We start from the raw sequence: 16099 nt of genomic DNA on the forward strand, positions 1-16099 counted from the left end.
TTTTTTTTTTTTTTTTTTTTTTTTTTTTTTTTGAGACGGAGTCTCGCGCTGTGTCACCCAGGCTGGAGTGCAGTGGCGCGATCTCGGCTCACTGCAAGCTCCGCCTCCCAGGTTCAGGCCATTCTCCTGCCTCAGCCTCCGAGTAGCTGGGACTACAGGCGCCCGCCACCACGCCCGGCTAGTTTTTTTTGTATTTTTAGTAGAGACGGGGTTTCACCATGTTAGCCAGGATGGTCTCGATCTCCTGACCTCGTGATCCGCCCGCCTCGGCCTCCCAAAGTGCTGGGATTACAGGCTTGAGCCACCGCGCCCGGCCGTGAAACTCAAAGCTTTCTAAGCCATCTAGCCACTGGCTCTCCCCTAAGACCACTTCTGTATATTCCACTCTGTCTACCGTCCTTCTCTCTGGCCAACTACACATTTTGACAAGAGATCTCACAGAGCAGTGAGGGAGAAAGGGATAACTGCGTTTCACATATAAGTTCAAAAAACATTTAATAGCACCTACTATGAGTCTGACATAGTGCTAGGTAACGGAACAGTGGTGACCAAGACAGAGGGCCTTCTCTGGAGTTGACAGTTTTATGGGATAAACTTTAACCAAATAATTAGATGAATAATTAACTAATTATGGTAGGTGGCCAAAGGCATATAGAAACCAACTTTGCCTGGTAGCTAGGGAAGGCTGGACAACTACATTGAATCTAGCAGGAAACACCTAGGTAAATAGCAGAGAGAAGAGCCCAGGGCAGAGGAGAGAGCCTCTGCGAAGGCCCAGGGCGTATGATATTGTAGGTTTAGAGCAACAGAGAGGAGGCCTAAGGAGCTAAGGCAAAACAACTACTGAAGACTTAAAGTGGCACTGGATGAAGTTAGCAAGGTAGGCAGAAGCCAGCCACTGTGGGGCTTTGTGAATCAGTTAAAATTTTTGTAATTTATCGTAAGAGCACTGCATGTTATTGATGCATATTAAACTGGGAAGTGATATAATCTGAATTAGTTTAAAAATATAAAAGAAAAATGTAACTTTGGCTGCAGTGTGAGCAACGGATTGGAAGGTGGCAAGACAGAGCATGTGAATGGACCAGTTAAGAGGCTCCTGGAGCAATCTGGGGGAGGAATAACGTTCAATTGACTTCATGGTAGCAGGAGACCAGAAAACCAGACAGACCCAAGAGGCTGGAAGAAAGATCTGGTGACTGAAGAGACAACAGGTGTTGCAGCCATATCTCCAATAGCTCACAACACCCATCACCTTAAAGTACAAATTCTTCCTTCTGATTTAAAGAGCTTACATAATTTTATCTCACGTCCTCTCAATTCCCAGTTCTCTCCTTCATAAAAAATCCACTGTGGTCTCCTCTCTGCCCCTCCAAATCTATGTTCATTCCTGACATTTTTAATCATGTTCTCTTTCCGCCTTAGAATTCGAAGAACCCTCCCTACCCAAATCTTACTCATCTTTCAAGGTTTGATTAAAATTCCATTGCCCTAATCAAGTCTTCCCTGACTTCTGCAGACTACACTGAATCATCCCTTATCACTGTATCATACATTTTAGCAAATGATCGTACACTGCTCTTTGTTTCATCCACTTTAGGTGCATTTCCCCAAATTAACCATTAGATTTTCAAGGGCAGGGGCAAGACTTTTGCTTTTCCAATATCCTCACCCCCGAGAGCCCAGTCCAAGGCACAACCATGGAAGTACCCATCAAACACTGAGAGGCTGAGTGAGTGAAAGGGCTGAAGAATATGCTGGACCTGGTGTTTCTCTAGACCACACAGCTGCCACAACTGGGGCAAGGGAAAACTGATGTCACTGTTGTCATCTGGGGTGCTTCTGTTTGGTTTGTGCACAATATCAGGATGGGGAACCAAGGGACTATCTTTATCTTTAATCTTTAGTTGGCTCTCTAGTCTGTTTGTTTCAAAAGACAGTCTCAAGCATATGTCTTCGCCACTGGTAGCTGGGAAGAGACATGACTGACTTTCCACACTGGCAGATAGCAATCGGAGAAAAGATGATCCAATTTAGACGAATTCATGCCTACTGAGACTCAGAAACAGAGCCAGAAATACACAGCAGCCAGTGAGCAAACAGCACCTTTTCCCCCAGCTTTACTGAAGTATGATTAACAGACAAACATTTTATCTATTTAAGGTGTACAGCATGATGATGTGATACACATATACACTTGGAATGACTACCTCACATAGCTACGCTCTTTTTGTTGTGGTGAGAACACTTAAGATCTACTCTTCCAGCAAATTTGAAGTATATGATACATTTATTGTTAACTATAGTCACCGTGCTGTACATTAAGTCTCTAGAACTTACTCATCATGTAACTGAAAGTCTGTACTCTTTATGCAGCATCTCCCCATTACCCCCGTCCTCCAGCCCCGGGTAACCACCGTTCTACTGATTTTATGAGTTTGACTCTTTTAGATCCACATGTAAGTGATACCATGCAGTATTTGTCTTTCTGTGTCTGGCTTATTTCAATTAGCATAATGTCCTCCAGGTTCACCCATATTGTTGCAAAATGGTAGGATTTCCTTCTTTTTTAAGGCTGAATATTCCATTGTGTGTGTATGTGTGCATATCGCATCTATTTTTAGTCTGTTTTCAGTGACTCTCAGTCACTGCAGTTTTTTAGACACAAGAGCGGTCAATTCCTTAATAATTGGTATACTTTGACTGAAATCCACTAACTTCAATCTCATTGACCAAATGCTACAGGATTCGAAATGGAATTACTGATGTTTCCCTTCTCCAGACAAAGAAGAAGAAATACCAAACTAGATAACAGAATTGATTATAAGAGCACAAACAGCAAAATCCGTAACCAGAAAGATCAGGTTCTATTATACTTGCATGAGGAAGGATAGTAATTCCATTAAACCAAAACTATACATTTATTACACAGAACAGTTATCAGAATCTAGGTCCTTATTAAATTGAAAATGTGTAAAGAGTCTAATACATTTTTGTTCACTTGTAGGTCTAGCTACAATAGTAAGTCCAACTCAAAACAAAAATTAGTATTTGGTCTTTAACCACAGCAAACATTAATCGAAGACCTTTGCTGTGTTAATAAATGGTATCCTCTACCCTTATTCACAGCTATACACCAGCATAAAACAGAGTAGACTTTCACTTGATGATCCCTTCTGGCTAACATAGTTTAATGCTTTAAAAAATTTTATATACAGTATATTTTTATAGATTGCTATATTCTATAAAATATGAAGAATATGATGGAAATTCTCAAAAAGACTGAGAAAGAGCTATTACAAAAAGAGCCTTTCAGAATAAGCCTGATCTGAAATGCACACCCTTGATTCCCAATCTAGCCTCCTGACAAAATTCCAGAAGACTCTGGAATTTCTTGTGGATGTGGGCCTTGGGCAGCGAGAGCTTGGGAGAGTCACTCAGCAGCTCTGTTATTTTCCTCATTTGTAAATGAAAGGGCTGAAGTCTGTGGTCCATTTATGGTTTTCTCCCCCCAGTCGCCGTAGGGTTATCCTCTACCACATCACAGGACAGAAAGGAGTGCTGTGGAATTAATAAGCCTGGTGGAGCCCTTTTGCTTTTACTCAGGCTATAACTGGGGAGAGAGAAGGACATAGTAGAACAGCATTTTTCACATGCAGGTTGATCTTTATTTCTACTAAATTAATCCATTTACTCTCTTTACCGTATGTCAGCATAAAATAAAAGCCCAAATTCAATCGTTTTCCTTTTTTTCACATGTATTTACTTCTAATCTGGTGCTCTTAGAAATAGACAAGTAGAATAAACTGATACATAGTGACTAAGTAAAAGCCAAGAAACAAGTTTATTTTTCAGAGAACTAGTTTTCTGCAGGTTGTTGAAAATACCAAAAAAGGTTGCTCAAAAAGTCAATGTTGGTAACTGATTCTTTTGGTTTTCAAACTCATACTGCTAAGTTTCTTATTTTTTTAAAGGATAGTCTTTTAGACTATTGATACAGAAATTTGGCATCTGTTGTCTAACACAATCCTCATAATAAGGCAAGCGTTACTATCTCTTTTTAGGAGATGAAAAAATACAAGATAATTCAGGTTAAATGACTTATCCAAAGTTGCCATAAGGAGCAGAGACACACACACACAGAAAACACAGGCTACAGCTTTGACCCCTAATCCATTGTTCTTTCCAGCTTAAAGGGATTTCCTCAATGCAGATGTTAGATCACCTAGGGAATGGGTGTGGGCATGGCACTGAGTTGACCAGAAGACCCTGAAACCTTCTGCAGATGCAGATATAGATCCTGTGCTCAGGTAACACTTTTACCACTAGGACCTAGTTTTTCTTCCCTCCTGCTCTTTTCTGATCCTTTTTCTTTGGTCGATATCTAAGGTTTAGCAGTAACATGAAAGGTATTACCAACCCTTGAAAATGGTTCCTTTTTTGGATTCTCCAATCCCCATCTTTCCCCTTCCCCTCAATCTTAAATCTTGTATCTGCAGGAGAAAAAACAAAGACAGGCCCAGCACATGGCATAGAGCATGGCTCTCTTTAGCTCTACCTTGTGTAATTTCTTTCTTTTTTTTTTTTTTTTTTGGAGACAGGGTCTCACTCTGTCACCCAGGCTGGAGTGCAGTGGCGCAATCACAGCTCACTGCCGTTTCAAACTCCTGGGCTCAAGTGAGCTTCCCAAAAGTAGCTGGGACTATAATTATGATACCACCGCACCCGGCTAGTTTTTTAAATTTCTAGTAGAGATGAGGTCTCTCTCTGTTGGCCAGGCAAGTCTCAAACTCCTGAGCTCAAGTGATCCTCCTGCCTCAGCCTCCTAAAGTGTTGGGATTACAGGCATAAGCCACCATGCCTGACACCTTGCATAATTTCTATACCCAGATTACCTATTGCTCCCATGAAGCTGGTCTTCTCTGCGTTTATGACTTTTTATTACAAGTTCAAAATATAGTTTAGCAGACACAAAGGACTTTATTAAAAAGAAAAAATATATAGTTTATTCTGTCAATATTTTCCTACAATTCTATTTAACATACTTAAACTTTTCTGAAATATTCTCAATCGAATTAGATTCTTTTCAAATTATTAGAAATCCAGTAATTTTTTTAGTCAAATAGGAATTATAGCATTTTTCCCTTACAAAAGCCCATCCTAGGTTATAAAATCATTATTATGATACATTGATGTCACACCCATTTTGTTACTGTATTAATATGCTTTTTTTTGTTTTTGAGATGGAGTTTCACTCTTGTTGCCCAGGCTGAAATGCAATGGTGCGACCTCAGCTCACCGCAACCTCCACCTCCCGGGTTCAGGCAATTCTCCTGCCTCAGCCTCCCAAGTAGCTGGGATTACAGGCATGCGCCACTACGCCTGGCTAATTTTGTATTTTTAGTAGAGACAAGGTTTCTCCAAATTGGTCAGGCTGGTTATGAACTCATGACCTCAGGTGATCTGCCCACCTTGGCCTCCCGAAGTGCTGGGATTACAGGTGTGAGCCACGGCGCCAGCCAATATGAATTCTTAAGTCTTAATTTCAAAGAGGGTTGTGGGGAATATATGCAGGTCTTTAAATTGTATTTATTCAATAACTGACTTCAAAATTGAAAAAAAAGGGAAACAGTGGTTTGCCATTAACTACCCATTAATGGTAATAGAGAACTTATTTTTTATTTTTTATTTTTTTTGAGACAGAGTCTCACTGGCTCGCCTACGCGAGGGTGCAGTGGTATGATCTTGGCTAACCGCAACCTCTGCCTCCTAGGTTCAAGCAATTCTCCTGCCTCAGCCTCCCGAGTAGCTAAGACTACAGACCCGTGCCACCATGCCTGGCTAATTTTTACATTTTTAGTAAAGATGGGGTTTTGCCATGTTGGCCAGGCTGGTCTCGAACTCCTGACCTCAGGTGATCCACCCACCTCAGCCTCCCAAAGTACTGGGATTACAGGCGTGAGTCACCATGCCCAGGCAGTGATGGAGAACTTTCTAAGGCATCCAAATTTGTTCTTTTTTTTAAGATGATATTGCTACTGATAATTTTTTTTCTTTCTTTCTTTTTGTTGTTGTTGTTGTTTTTAGAGACAGGCTCTCTGTCACCCAGGCTGTAATGCAGTGTTGCAATCACAGCTCACTGTAACCTCAAACTCCTGCTCTCAAGCAATCCTCCCACCTCAGCTTCCCCAGTAGCTGGAAATACAGGGGTGCACCACCACACCCAGCTGCTATTGATATTAAACCCTTTAATCCACTGGGAGGGAAACAATGCTATGGTTTGGTTTGACTTGGTTAGGTTATTTACTAATGACTAAATCGAGCAATCAGTTTACATTTACATTTTAAAAAGTACAATAATTATTCTGACTGTTCTCAATTAACATGAATTCAAGGACTTGTATCTTCCTATGAGTGGAGCTAGATTTCTAGGGTTGTTAGCTCTTTATCAAACACCAGTATTTAAGGACCACACAAAATTAGCATTGTTTACAGCAGCATTTTCATCAGATTTTAATACCATCTTCACATCTACTTACATAGATGAAGAAAGTTTCATATTAGATATTTTCCCATCGCAGCTATGTATTTGCTTTATCAGAATAAATACACCTTCCAAATCATTTATTTCAAAACAATCCGAAGTTTTCTCTACTTTCAGGCTTCATCACTGCTTAATACGCTTATATTCTAAACTAATAAATCACAGGAAATAAAAACAGTATAAAATCTTCAGGTAAGCTAATATCAAAATACTTACTGAAAACTTAAGAAGGGCTAGGTCTTGCGGGAACACAAAGATACACAAGACCTGGTCCATGTTAAGGAACTAAGCCCACCGCATTCCTGTAGAGGTTCCCCAAATCCCACTTCCTCCTCCTTCAGTAATCCTTCATTTTTTATGACCATGTAAGCAGGTCCTCCAGGTAAGTGTCAGTCTCCTCGTTTGAAGGAAAGAGCTTATCAATTTCTTGGGAGTCCTCTTGTTCCCTTGTTACCCAGTCATTCTTCTGTGGGTAAGGTAGCCCTGAGAGTATGAGTAGATGTGGGGCCACAATTCCTCACTGCCACAGCTAATGACCATAAAAACCATCTCACATATCTGATGCTTTTTTTTCTCAAGGTGGCTGAAAGTTCTAACCTGATAGAAAAATTATTCCAAGAAACCACTCTGTCTTTCTATGACCATGTCCAAATGAGACTAACAAAAATCTCCAACTGCTGAAAGTCACAGGGGCAGTCAGCAGTGAAAATCGTCTCCAGTGACCTCGTAACTTACGGTAGCCCCTGTGAGAAACTAGCGCGCTTTTCAGTTATTTCTCCCCAACCAAAACATTTAAGAAACTTTTGTCAATGTGTCCTTCTGTCCCACATCCCTGGCTTGTCCTCTGAGCAGCTGGACCTTGGCAATAAAACAGTTTCCCAAGAATTGATGGCCAAACTTTCTCCAATACTGTTATCCACTTACCCCAATGATCTACCTAACCTGAGGAACAAATTCACTAACCAAAAGAATCCCCAATTGCTTTTGGATGACTGGGAAGCCTTCTAATCATCTAGAATCCCCTCTGAGGTGTCACAAGAAATCCAGCTGCTCAGAAACTCCCAAACAAGCAATTCAGACCCTGAAGTCAACTCCTAAGCTAATAGAAACACTGGATTCTGGAGGTGTGGATGAAGATATCGTGCTACTAATACAGTTAAAGTGGCTCCTGGCGCGGCCTCCACAGACTTTCCTTTAGGCCTAAGAAGCATTTCCTGTATGAAACGGGGATGTCAGGGTGTTCTGACTCAGTGTGTCATACCACGTGTCCCTAGAGTTGACATAGCTAATCAGGCAGTCCTGTTTCTTCCTTATTGCCCAGTGAGTGCCCCTCCCAAGGCTACACAGGATCGATAAGAACCTTCCCAGGTAACAGGAAAGCTCTCTGGTAAAGGAGTAATGACAAGTAGCTAAAGCACCTGTGCTAGAAACTCCACGTGAGCTCACTCCTCTGGGGGGCGTCTACTTGACCGAGATGTTCAGTAAGGGCTCCCCGTGGGGTAAAAGTGTCTCAAACAAGAGCAGGGTGGGATAACCACTCTGTCACGAAGGACATCTTGGTATACTGCTTCTTTAAGAAAAACTCTGGCTGGGCGTGGTGGCTCATGCCTGTAATCCCAGCACTTTGAAAGGCCGAGGCAGGCAGATCACCTGAGGTCAGAGTTCAAAACTAGACTGGTCAACATGGTGAAACCTGGTCTCTACTTAAATACAAAAATTAGCCAGGAGTGGTGGCAGGTGCTCGGAATTCCAGCTACTCGGGAGGCTGAGGCAGGAGAATCGCTTGACCTGGGAAGCAGAGGTTGCAGCAAGCCAAGGTCGCGCCACTGCACTCCAGCCTGGGTGACAGAGCAAAACTCCATCTCAAAAAAAAAACAAAAGAAGAAGAAGAAAAACCCTGATACCCTGATCCCATTAACAGGATTCCAAGGTAAAGTCTCTCATGCAGTGGCCATGTGAAACATGAAATGAGTTCCTAAACTCACCACATTCATTTAGTGAAATGCTAATAATAGTTGTTATATTTAACACACTTATACTCCCAGTAAACGAATGTGTCTATCAACAGAGACAGAATCTAATATTACAATTCTCAGTTACAGACTTCTGAAAACTAGATTCTAAGACAAGCTGGCTTCACTTAAGAACACTAATTGAAAGATCAGACGGAATCACAGCATAAATGAAAGGTGTACAGATAGACAATGAAAAAGATGGAACTATCCTGGTTGTTAGAGAACTGAGGAAAACCTTGTGAGAGAGAACGGGAGACATGGAAATCTTATCTAAACCTGCACAGAGTTTAAAATTATTAACACACCAACAACTAATTAATCTTAATATTTTGTTTTTCTTAGATCAAATGTTTAAGAGCACTCTTGTCTATGATTGAAGCTGAATCTGCCTAACACAGCAGCTTTATGTTAAGGTTATTGTGTGCTGTCAAACTATATTCCCAGGGAAAGGATTTTCATTTGCAAAACGAAAAGCAAAGGATGAACAGCCTTCTTTGGAATCTGATGGGATTAACTCCTATGATGCCGTCCTTCAGGACAGATATAGAATATTTGGTCCTTCCCACACATTTTATAAAATCATCTGGTTGCTTAGCATTTCTACGTTGAGACTTTGTTAAAATTATAAAACAAATAAAAATACACAAGTAACTTTTAAAACAGTTCCCCTAATTACCAGAAGAAACATTCTGCACACATTCTCCCCCTATTTCATTGTTCATAATGCCCAGAAAGGTGACCTTATCTCTGGAGTCCGCTCCAACTATAAACGTTAAGTAAGAGTCTGACACTGTAATATTGGTCTGGTTCTTGCCACAGGGAAGGGAACTAACAGCGGGAGCTGAGATGGTCATCATTTGATGTTCTTTTGTCACAGGTGAATGGAAAAAGGCAGACAGAAGCAGCTGGCTTTGAGCTATCCATATAGGTGTGCAAATCTGTGTGGCACTACCAGTTAATACCAAGTGAAGAGGCACTTGAGCTAAGTCAAAAATACACTGACCCATGTGGAAGAATGATATAGTATTCCAGTTAAATAGGACAGTGACATCAATCAAAAGCTATAAATAAATCATTTTACACACCAAAGTTGGGATGATCTATTGTAATGTGAGCTCACTGTGAAATATGCTTACTCACACAGCTCAACAAGATTCTGAGTCCTTTTAATTCCATCACGAGCCTTACCTGCAAGCAGGTGAACAGAGTTGAAGCTCTTCTCCAGTTTACCCAGAAGTACAGTGAGAAAACAGTCTGAAGAGAGAGAGGCAACATCTTGGGAGCTTTGATCGTAAACTACAACCTTCTGACTGCAATCAATGTCAACCTGAAATGCAAACATGAGGCTTGTTAGGAAGAAGGTGAGAAAAGTAATCTCAAACTACTGCGTAAGATCTCACGTTTACCAGTGCTGAGGCAAATAATTGCTTCCTGTTTTCAATTAATAATTTGAATAAAAATGAGATGTAGTCAATTTATGGATAGACAGCATACAAAACTCTTAAAAACCAAAACCAATGCTGTTTCTGTGTAGGTGGTCTCACAATTCCCTGGTTTTAAATCCTTTATGCTATAAAACGGTAAAGTTCAAAATAAACCAAACAATATGCAAATAAACATAACCCTGGACCTAAACAAACTTTTGTAAAAATGACTTTTACAGCTTAACAAAGATATCAGTTGTTTATTTAAATTAAAACATGAGCTCATTTGTATTAGTGAAGAAAAAAACAGCCTTCCTCACTACACAGACAACATTTTAGTATCCCAGGAATAACTTTCCTTGAAGATAATATCATTAAGTCTTGACCAGTGTTACCACATGTGTTATGACATATAAAAAGCACCCCTATTAGTTCCTACTTTCTTTCCAAAGAACTTGAAAAGAATGACTTTCCTTTCAGTAAATTTGCAGATAATATAAAATAGTGTTTAATAAAATAATTTTAGCAAGCCACAAGAAAATACAGCACTGGTCCAAACTAAAGCAAGTTAATCCTTCTGCATGGTTTAGAAATATTATTAAATGTGACAATATGGACAGCAAATTATTTTGAGGTTCCACAAGGCACCAAAATTTAAAAAGCAACCAAAACTTCCTCAAATTACTTTCTCTACTTAAAGAGGAGGCTTCAATTAAAATTATTCCCCATTCAGTGTGTCCATTTATTTTAAAAAGGCAAAAAGGAAAGCATTTACCTTATGTTTCGCTGAATGCTGAATGAGCTCTGTAATTAACACTTTGTCCTGTTGCAACCTTCGCTTCATAAGCTTGGAGCAGTTGATATTAATGGCTTCCAAAATGTGGGATGTATTGTATTCCACAAATGGCCGGCTATCAATTAGCAGCACTTTTTCCGTTCCACTTTCCAGCAGAGCCACCAACCTCTCAGTAACAATTTGAGTTCCAATCATCTCATGGGCCATGACAACAATAAGTCCTCTTTTCCCACCTCCTTCTTTAATTTGCCACGATGATGTAATGGTGGTGCGCTCAAAGGCTCAGCTACTCCATTGTACTAAAAGTGTATGAGGTCAGGCTGGTGGTGACTGGCAAAAGGAGAGTTAAACCCATTTTCAGCAAGAGCCCTCCAAGTGAATGTCTCTTTCTCTTTCCCGTTGATGTGCTCTTGCAAAGGACTCCGTCCACAAAGCAGGCCCTCACATTTGATTCATAAAGAGATGACTGGAATAACCATTCCACAACAAAAGATGCTTTGGGGCAGCCAGCGCATTACATCATTCTTTACCTTTGCTCCCGCGCTCCAACAGCTTTACACTGGACTGAAAGCCTACGCGGAGAGGGAAAGACAGAAAACAAAAACGTGAGGTCAAAAGAAGAAGAAAGAGTGTCAGATTAGAGAGAGTGTATGATTCATAATATTTACTCCATTAATCTAATTCCACACTTGATGCACTGCTTCATTTGAACAAACAAATAAAAAGGACAAATTGGTATGGCTTCAGAAAAATGTACTAGTGATAATTCCATTTTACCTCAAAATGTAAAAACTCAAAGAAAACAAAACAAGACATATCATGAATTATAATCACCCAGGGGTCCGAACTAAATGACCTGTAGTATGGAATTAAAAGGGCTATCAAAAGCTGCTTGAAGTATTATTATTCCAAATAGTTTTCCTATATTTTATTTGCTTGTTTATTGAAACCCCACAAAGAATAGCAGCTGAGGACCAAGTTAGCAATCCTGTCTTATCAGGACCAAAAAAAAAAAAAAACTTTTCTGAAATGACTTGAGAATTCCTGTCATGAGTGGGTAGGTGTAAACATGTGCACATGTGAGCTCATGCGAGTACCAGGGTGCAAATAGCAGCCTTTTAAAATTGCCCTCATGGAGGAGAGAAGATGCAGGAAAACTGGAAGTTCTATAAATTTCAGCTATCTTTTAAGGAAGAGGAAGGACAAAAACAACTGATATGTTTGTCACAGCAGCTGCTGAGCTAGGACTGTGAAGTGCCGAAGCTCACAACCATGACCCTGGCATGTCTCCTTCCGGAGGCCGCCTCCCTACCACCAAGTTGCTTAAGGCCCTGTAAGCTTATCCTTCACTTTTTCCTGCTTCATTCTTCAGAGAATCACTAACTCCTAGTCTTAAAAAAATCTCACCCCTTAACCTGGAACTGTAAGTTAGCAACCCAGACATACAGAGCCCTTAAAGTTGGACTCAGTGCTTTCCTTTCTTGCCAAGCTCCTTTAATCAATCACTTTCTAATTAACACTAGTTGAAGTTTTGTGCTTATTGCTTGGACTTCACCTTGACCTTCAATACCCTCAGATTCCTATCTCCCCTGGTCCATCTCTGCCTATACGAAATCCTCAGGCCGGGCGCGGTGGCTCAAGCCTGTAATCCCAGCACTTTGGGAGGCCGAGACGGGCGGATCACGAGGTCAGGAGATCGAGACCATCCTGGTTAATACGGTGAAACCCCGTCTCTACTAAAAAGTACAAAAAACTAGCCGGGCGAGGTGGCGGGCGCCTGTAGTCCCAGCTACTTGGGAGGCTGAGGCAGGAGAATGGCGTGAACCCGGGAGGCGGAGCTTGCAGTGAGCTAAGATCTGGCCACTGCACTCCAGCCTGGGTGACAGAGCGAGACTCCGTCTCAAAAAAAAAAAAAAAAAAAAAAGAAATCCTCTACTACATAAAACTACATGTCTACTTCTGGCATTGAACTTCTAGAGGGTAAATTTTTTTTTTTTTTTTTTAAGACAGGGTCTTGCTCTGTCACCCAGGCTGGAGTGCAGTGGCACAATCTCAGCTCACTGCAACCTCCGCCTCCTGGGCTCAAGTGATTCTCCTGCCTCAGCCTCCCAAGTTGCTGGGACTACAGGCACACACCATCACGCCCGGCTAATTTTTGTACTTTTTGTAGAGACGGGTTTCACCATGTTACCCAGGCTGGTCTCAAACTCCTGGGCTCAGGCAATCTACCCGTCTCAGCCTTCCAAAGTCCTGGGACTATAGGTATGAGCCACTGCACCTAGCCTAGAGGGTAACTATTTGATAGCAAAAGTTTATTATATTTCTTACTTCTACAGTACTTTGGACATAATATACTCAATTTATTATTATAGTAGGTAAATTCTTCCTTGTTCCAAAAACAATTCAAGACTCTAAATAATTATTTGATTAGCTGATTTCAGATCAGGATGTCAGAGCCTTTAAAAACCTTTAGGTCATGTTTCCTAATTCTGTGCTTACAAATTAGAAGCTAAAGCATGGACACAGAATGGGGAGCATGATATAAAGAGATGCAGCTTTGCCATTTACTTATGTAACCTTGGACAAATCACATAACCTCTCTAAACCACAGTTTCTTCCCCTACAACATGTAGACATTATTGTCTTCAAATTTTGGTCTGAGGACAAAATTATCTAATTTATTGAAAGCTGGTAAGTGAAAAAGCAACCATGCATCACAGAGAGACAGGAGGAAAAATACCCTATAGATGCCAATGGCAAACAAAGCTGGCTTGCATCTGGCATCTAAAAGACATCACTCACAGATAAAAACAGATGTAATTCCATCCTCCTGTAGTACAGCTGCAACCAAACTCTGCCCTTTCTCACAGAGGCTGACACACAGGGAGTTAGAAGGCATCTGAGATACTGTCTCAACCACACCACATTTTACAAACCAGCTCCATTTAATACATTATATGTCCATTTCTTATTTTCCAAGAAACAACTTTCATTAATGTATTATTTTCAGTATAGCTTTATGGCAATGAAATACAAAAGTCATCTCTATTTTCAACTGAAAGAACTGTAAGAGAGAATTTGTCCTAGTCAATCCACTAATAAACTTCTGCAAAGCACCTACCAAGGCCATACCACTGAATCAGGTTCTGCCTGCTCAGTGACAGAATTCATGGCAATGTAAGGTCCTATACTCAGATTGATTCCCAAACCAGGTCTTCTACTACTAGGTTACCCTGTTTTCCCTAAGTACTTGGTTCCCATAATGGAACTGGACTGGGAAAGAATGATGCCAATTGTCCATGAGGGTACCCAGGTGGCACAGAAAGTGGAAATCCGAGAACAAGAGCAAGTTGATTCCAACAATGGCACTGGGTCTCTGAGTCTGATTGACTCCTCTCAAAGAGATAAAATCCGGATGGGACAAAGCAATTATCTGGGTTAGCAGATCAAGGGACAAAAGGAGGGAGAAGTCAGCAAACATGCAAAAGTTGAATTAGAAAGTTCTCATCTTTGCTTGCCCTCAGCCAATTCTCATAAACCCAAAGACAGGTTACAACAAATGGTTCTACAGAGCAGAAAATGTCATTCTTGCCCACAGAACCAGAGTGTAGTTACAGATACAAAAAGACCCTTTCCCTGACCAAGAAAGGGCCTGGTCAAAATGACTCTAACCTGAGAATGTAAGTGAAGCACAGGGGTGAAACTGAAGTGAGGGTGAAGTTACATTCTTTCAGTGCTGTACTGAGGCCAGCCGGAGTCCTCCTGGTAGGACTTCATGCCCAACGTTTAATTTTCTGTAGTCCTAAATGGGTGAGGTGAGAGAGGCAGAGCCCTGCCAAGGGATCATGGAGGGTAAAGTAACAATGGCCTTAATCTCTTTACACAGAGAATTTTGGTTAAATCCCCATCACTGGCTACAACTCTAATTTTAAAAATTTCTCTGTATTTACTGTTTTGTTTTCAAAATCCTTTGCATTAGGTGACATTTGAAAGATGACAAGAGAATATTTTGCTTGCAATATCACCAAGCTAACCTTACCCAGAATTTCTATAAGTCAAGGGGAATAAAAATTCTTACAATGAACCACAAAGGCCCAAGTCCATAGAACAAAATCTAGAGTAAACCAGCTTTGCTATTTATCTATTTATTTAGCCAACTGTTAAAGTTTTAAACATTTTCTTTAGATTTTTAAATAGGTAATATATTCATATGGTTCAAAAAAGTCTAAAAATGTATATATAGTATGAACATGTACAGTTTATTGTGTCACTTATACCTCAATAAAGGTGTTTAAAATTGCTATGATATTGAAAATTTAGCAAATACATTTAAATGAAAAAAACTAAATATATTCAAAATCCTTCTTCTACCATTATCCTCCACCTGTCTGGGTCCCAACCCTGCCCTCTAACTGGCAACACCTTTTAGCAGTCTCACCTAATTTATTCCAAAGATTTTTAAAAATTAATACAGAATAAAACACAAATATATACACTTTTCCTTCTCTTTGTTCAAATGGTTACACAGTATAGACATTGTCTTATATCTTGCTTTTTCTTTCACTTACAGTACTTGAATCTGATTTTTTTCAACATTTAATTAGAAAATGAATCACTCTATATTTCTATGGGCCTTGCATATATGCATGTCTGGAAATCTAAATAAAACATGTAGAAATTCTTTTTTTTTTTTTTTTTTTTTTTTTTGAGATGGAGTTTCACTCTTACTGTTCAGGCTGGAATGCAATAGCACAATCTCAGCTCACCGCAACCTCCGCCTCCCCGATTCAAGCAATTCTCCTGCCTCAGCCTCTCCAGTAGCTGGGATTACAGGCATGCGCCACCACACCCGGCTAATTTTGTATTTTTAGTAGAGACGGGGTTTCTCCATGTTGGTCAGGCTGGTCTCGAACTCCAGACCTCAGGTGATCCACCCACCTCGGCCTCCCAAAATGCTGGGATTACAGCTGTAAGCCACCACGTCCGGCGAAATTCTTAAATTTAAAAGATAACTCCATCTGGGCATGGTGGCTCACGACTGTAATCCAAGCACTTTGGAAGGCCGAGGCAGGAGGACTGCTTGAGTCCAAGAGTTCAAGACCAGCCTCCGCAACACAGTGAGACCCTATCTCTACAAAAATTAAAAAACATATGTATACACACATATATAAAATTTCCCCCCTAAAATTACATACCAGAGTACCTAGAAGCTGCCAAGTAATTCATAATAGTGTGCTCAAAAGGTTAGCAGATTAAATGCTGGGAGTCACCACAACTGGCCTGTTTTATGACATCTTATTTAGAGACCCTCTATACCCAC

General features: G+C 40.5%; 1 protein-coding gene across 1 annotated transcript in view; it reads right to left on the bottom strand.

Annotated features, from left to right (window-relative positions):
- DUSP16 (dual specificity phosphatase 16) overlaps window positions 1-16099 on the bottom strand; it is a 92429-nt gene that overhangs the window by 38070 nt on the left and 38260 nt on the right. The window contains exons 2-3 of the mRNA XM_025402177.1: window positions 10759-11351; window positions 9748-9886 (exon numbers count right to left, since the gene is read on the bottom strand). Coding sequence (XP_025257962.1) covers window positions 9748-9886; window positions 10759-10986 — 367 coding nt within the window. The 5' untranslated portion in view covers window positions 10987-11351. The remainder of the gene's footprint in view (window positions 1-9747; window positions 9887-10758; window positions 11352-16099) is intronic.

Source organism: Theropithecus gelada, chromosome 11 (assembly GCF_003255815.1).
Source record: "Theropithecus gelada isolate Dixy chromosome 11, Tgel_1.0, whole genome shotgun sequence".
Taxonomy (NCBI): Eukaryota; Metazoa; Chordata; class Mammalia; order Primates; family Cercopithecidae; genus Theropithecus; species Theropithecus gelada.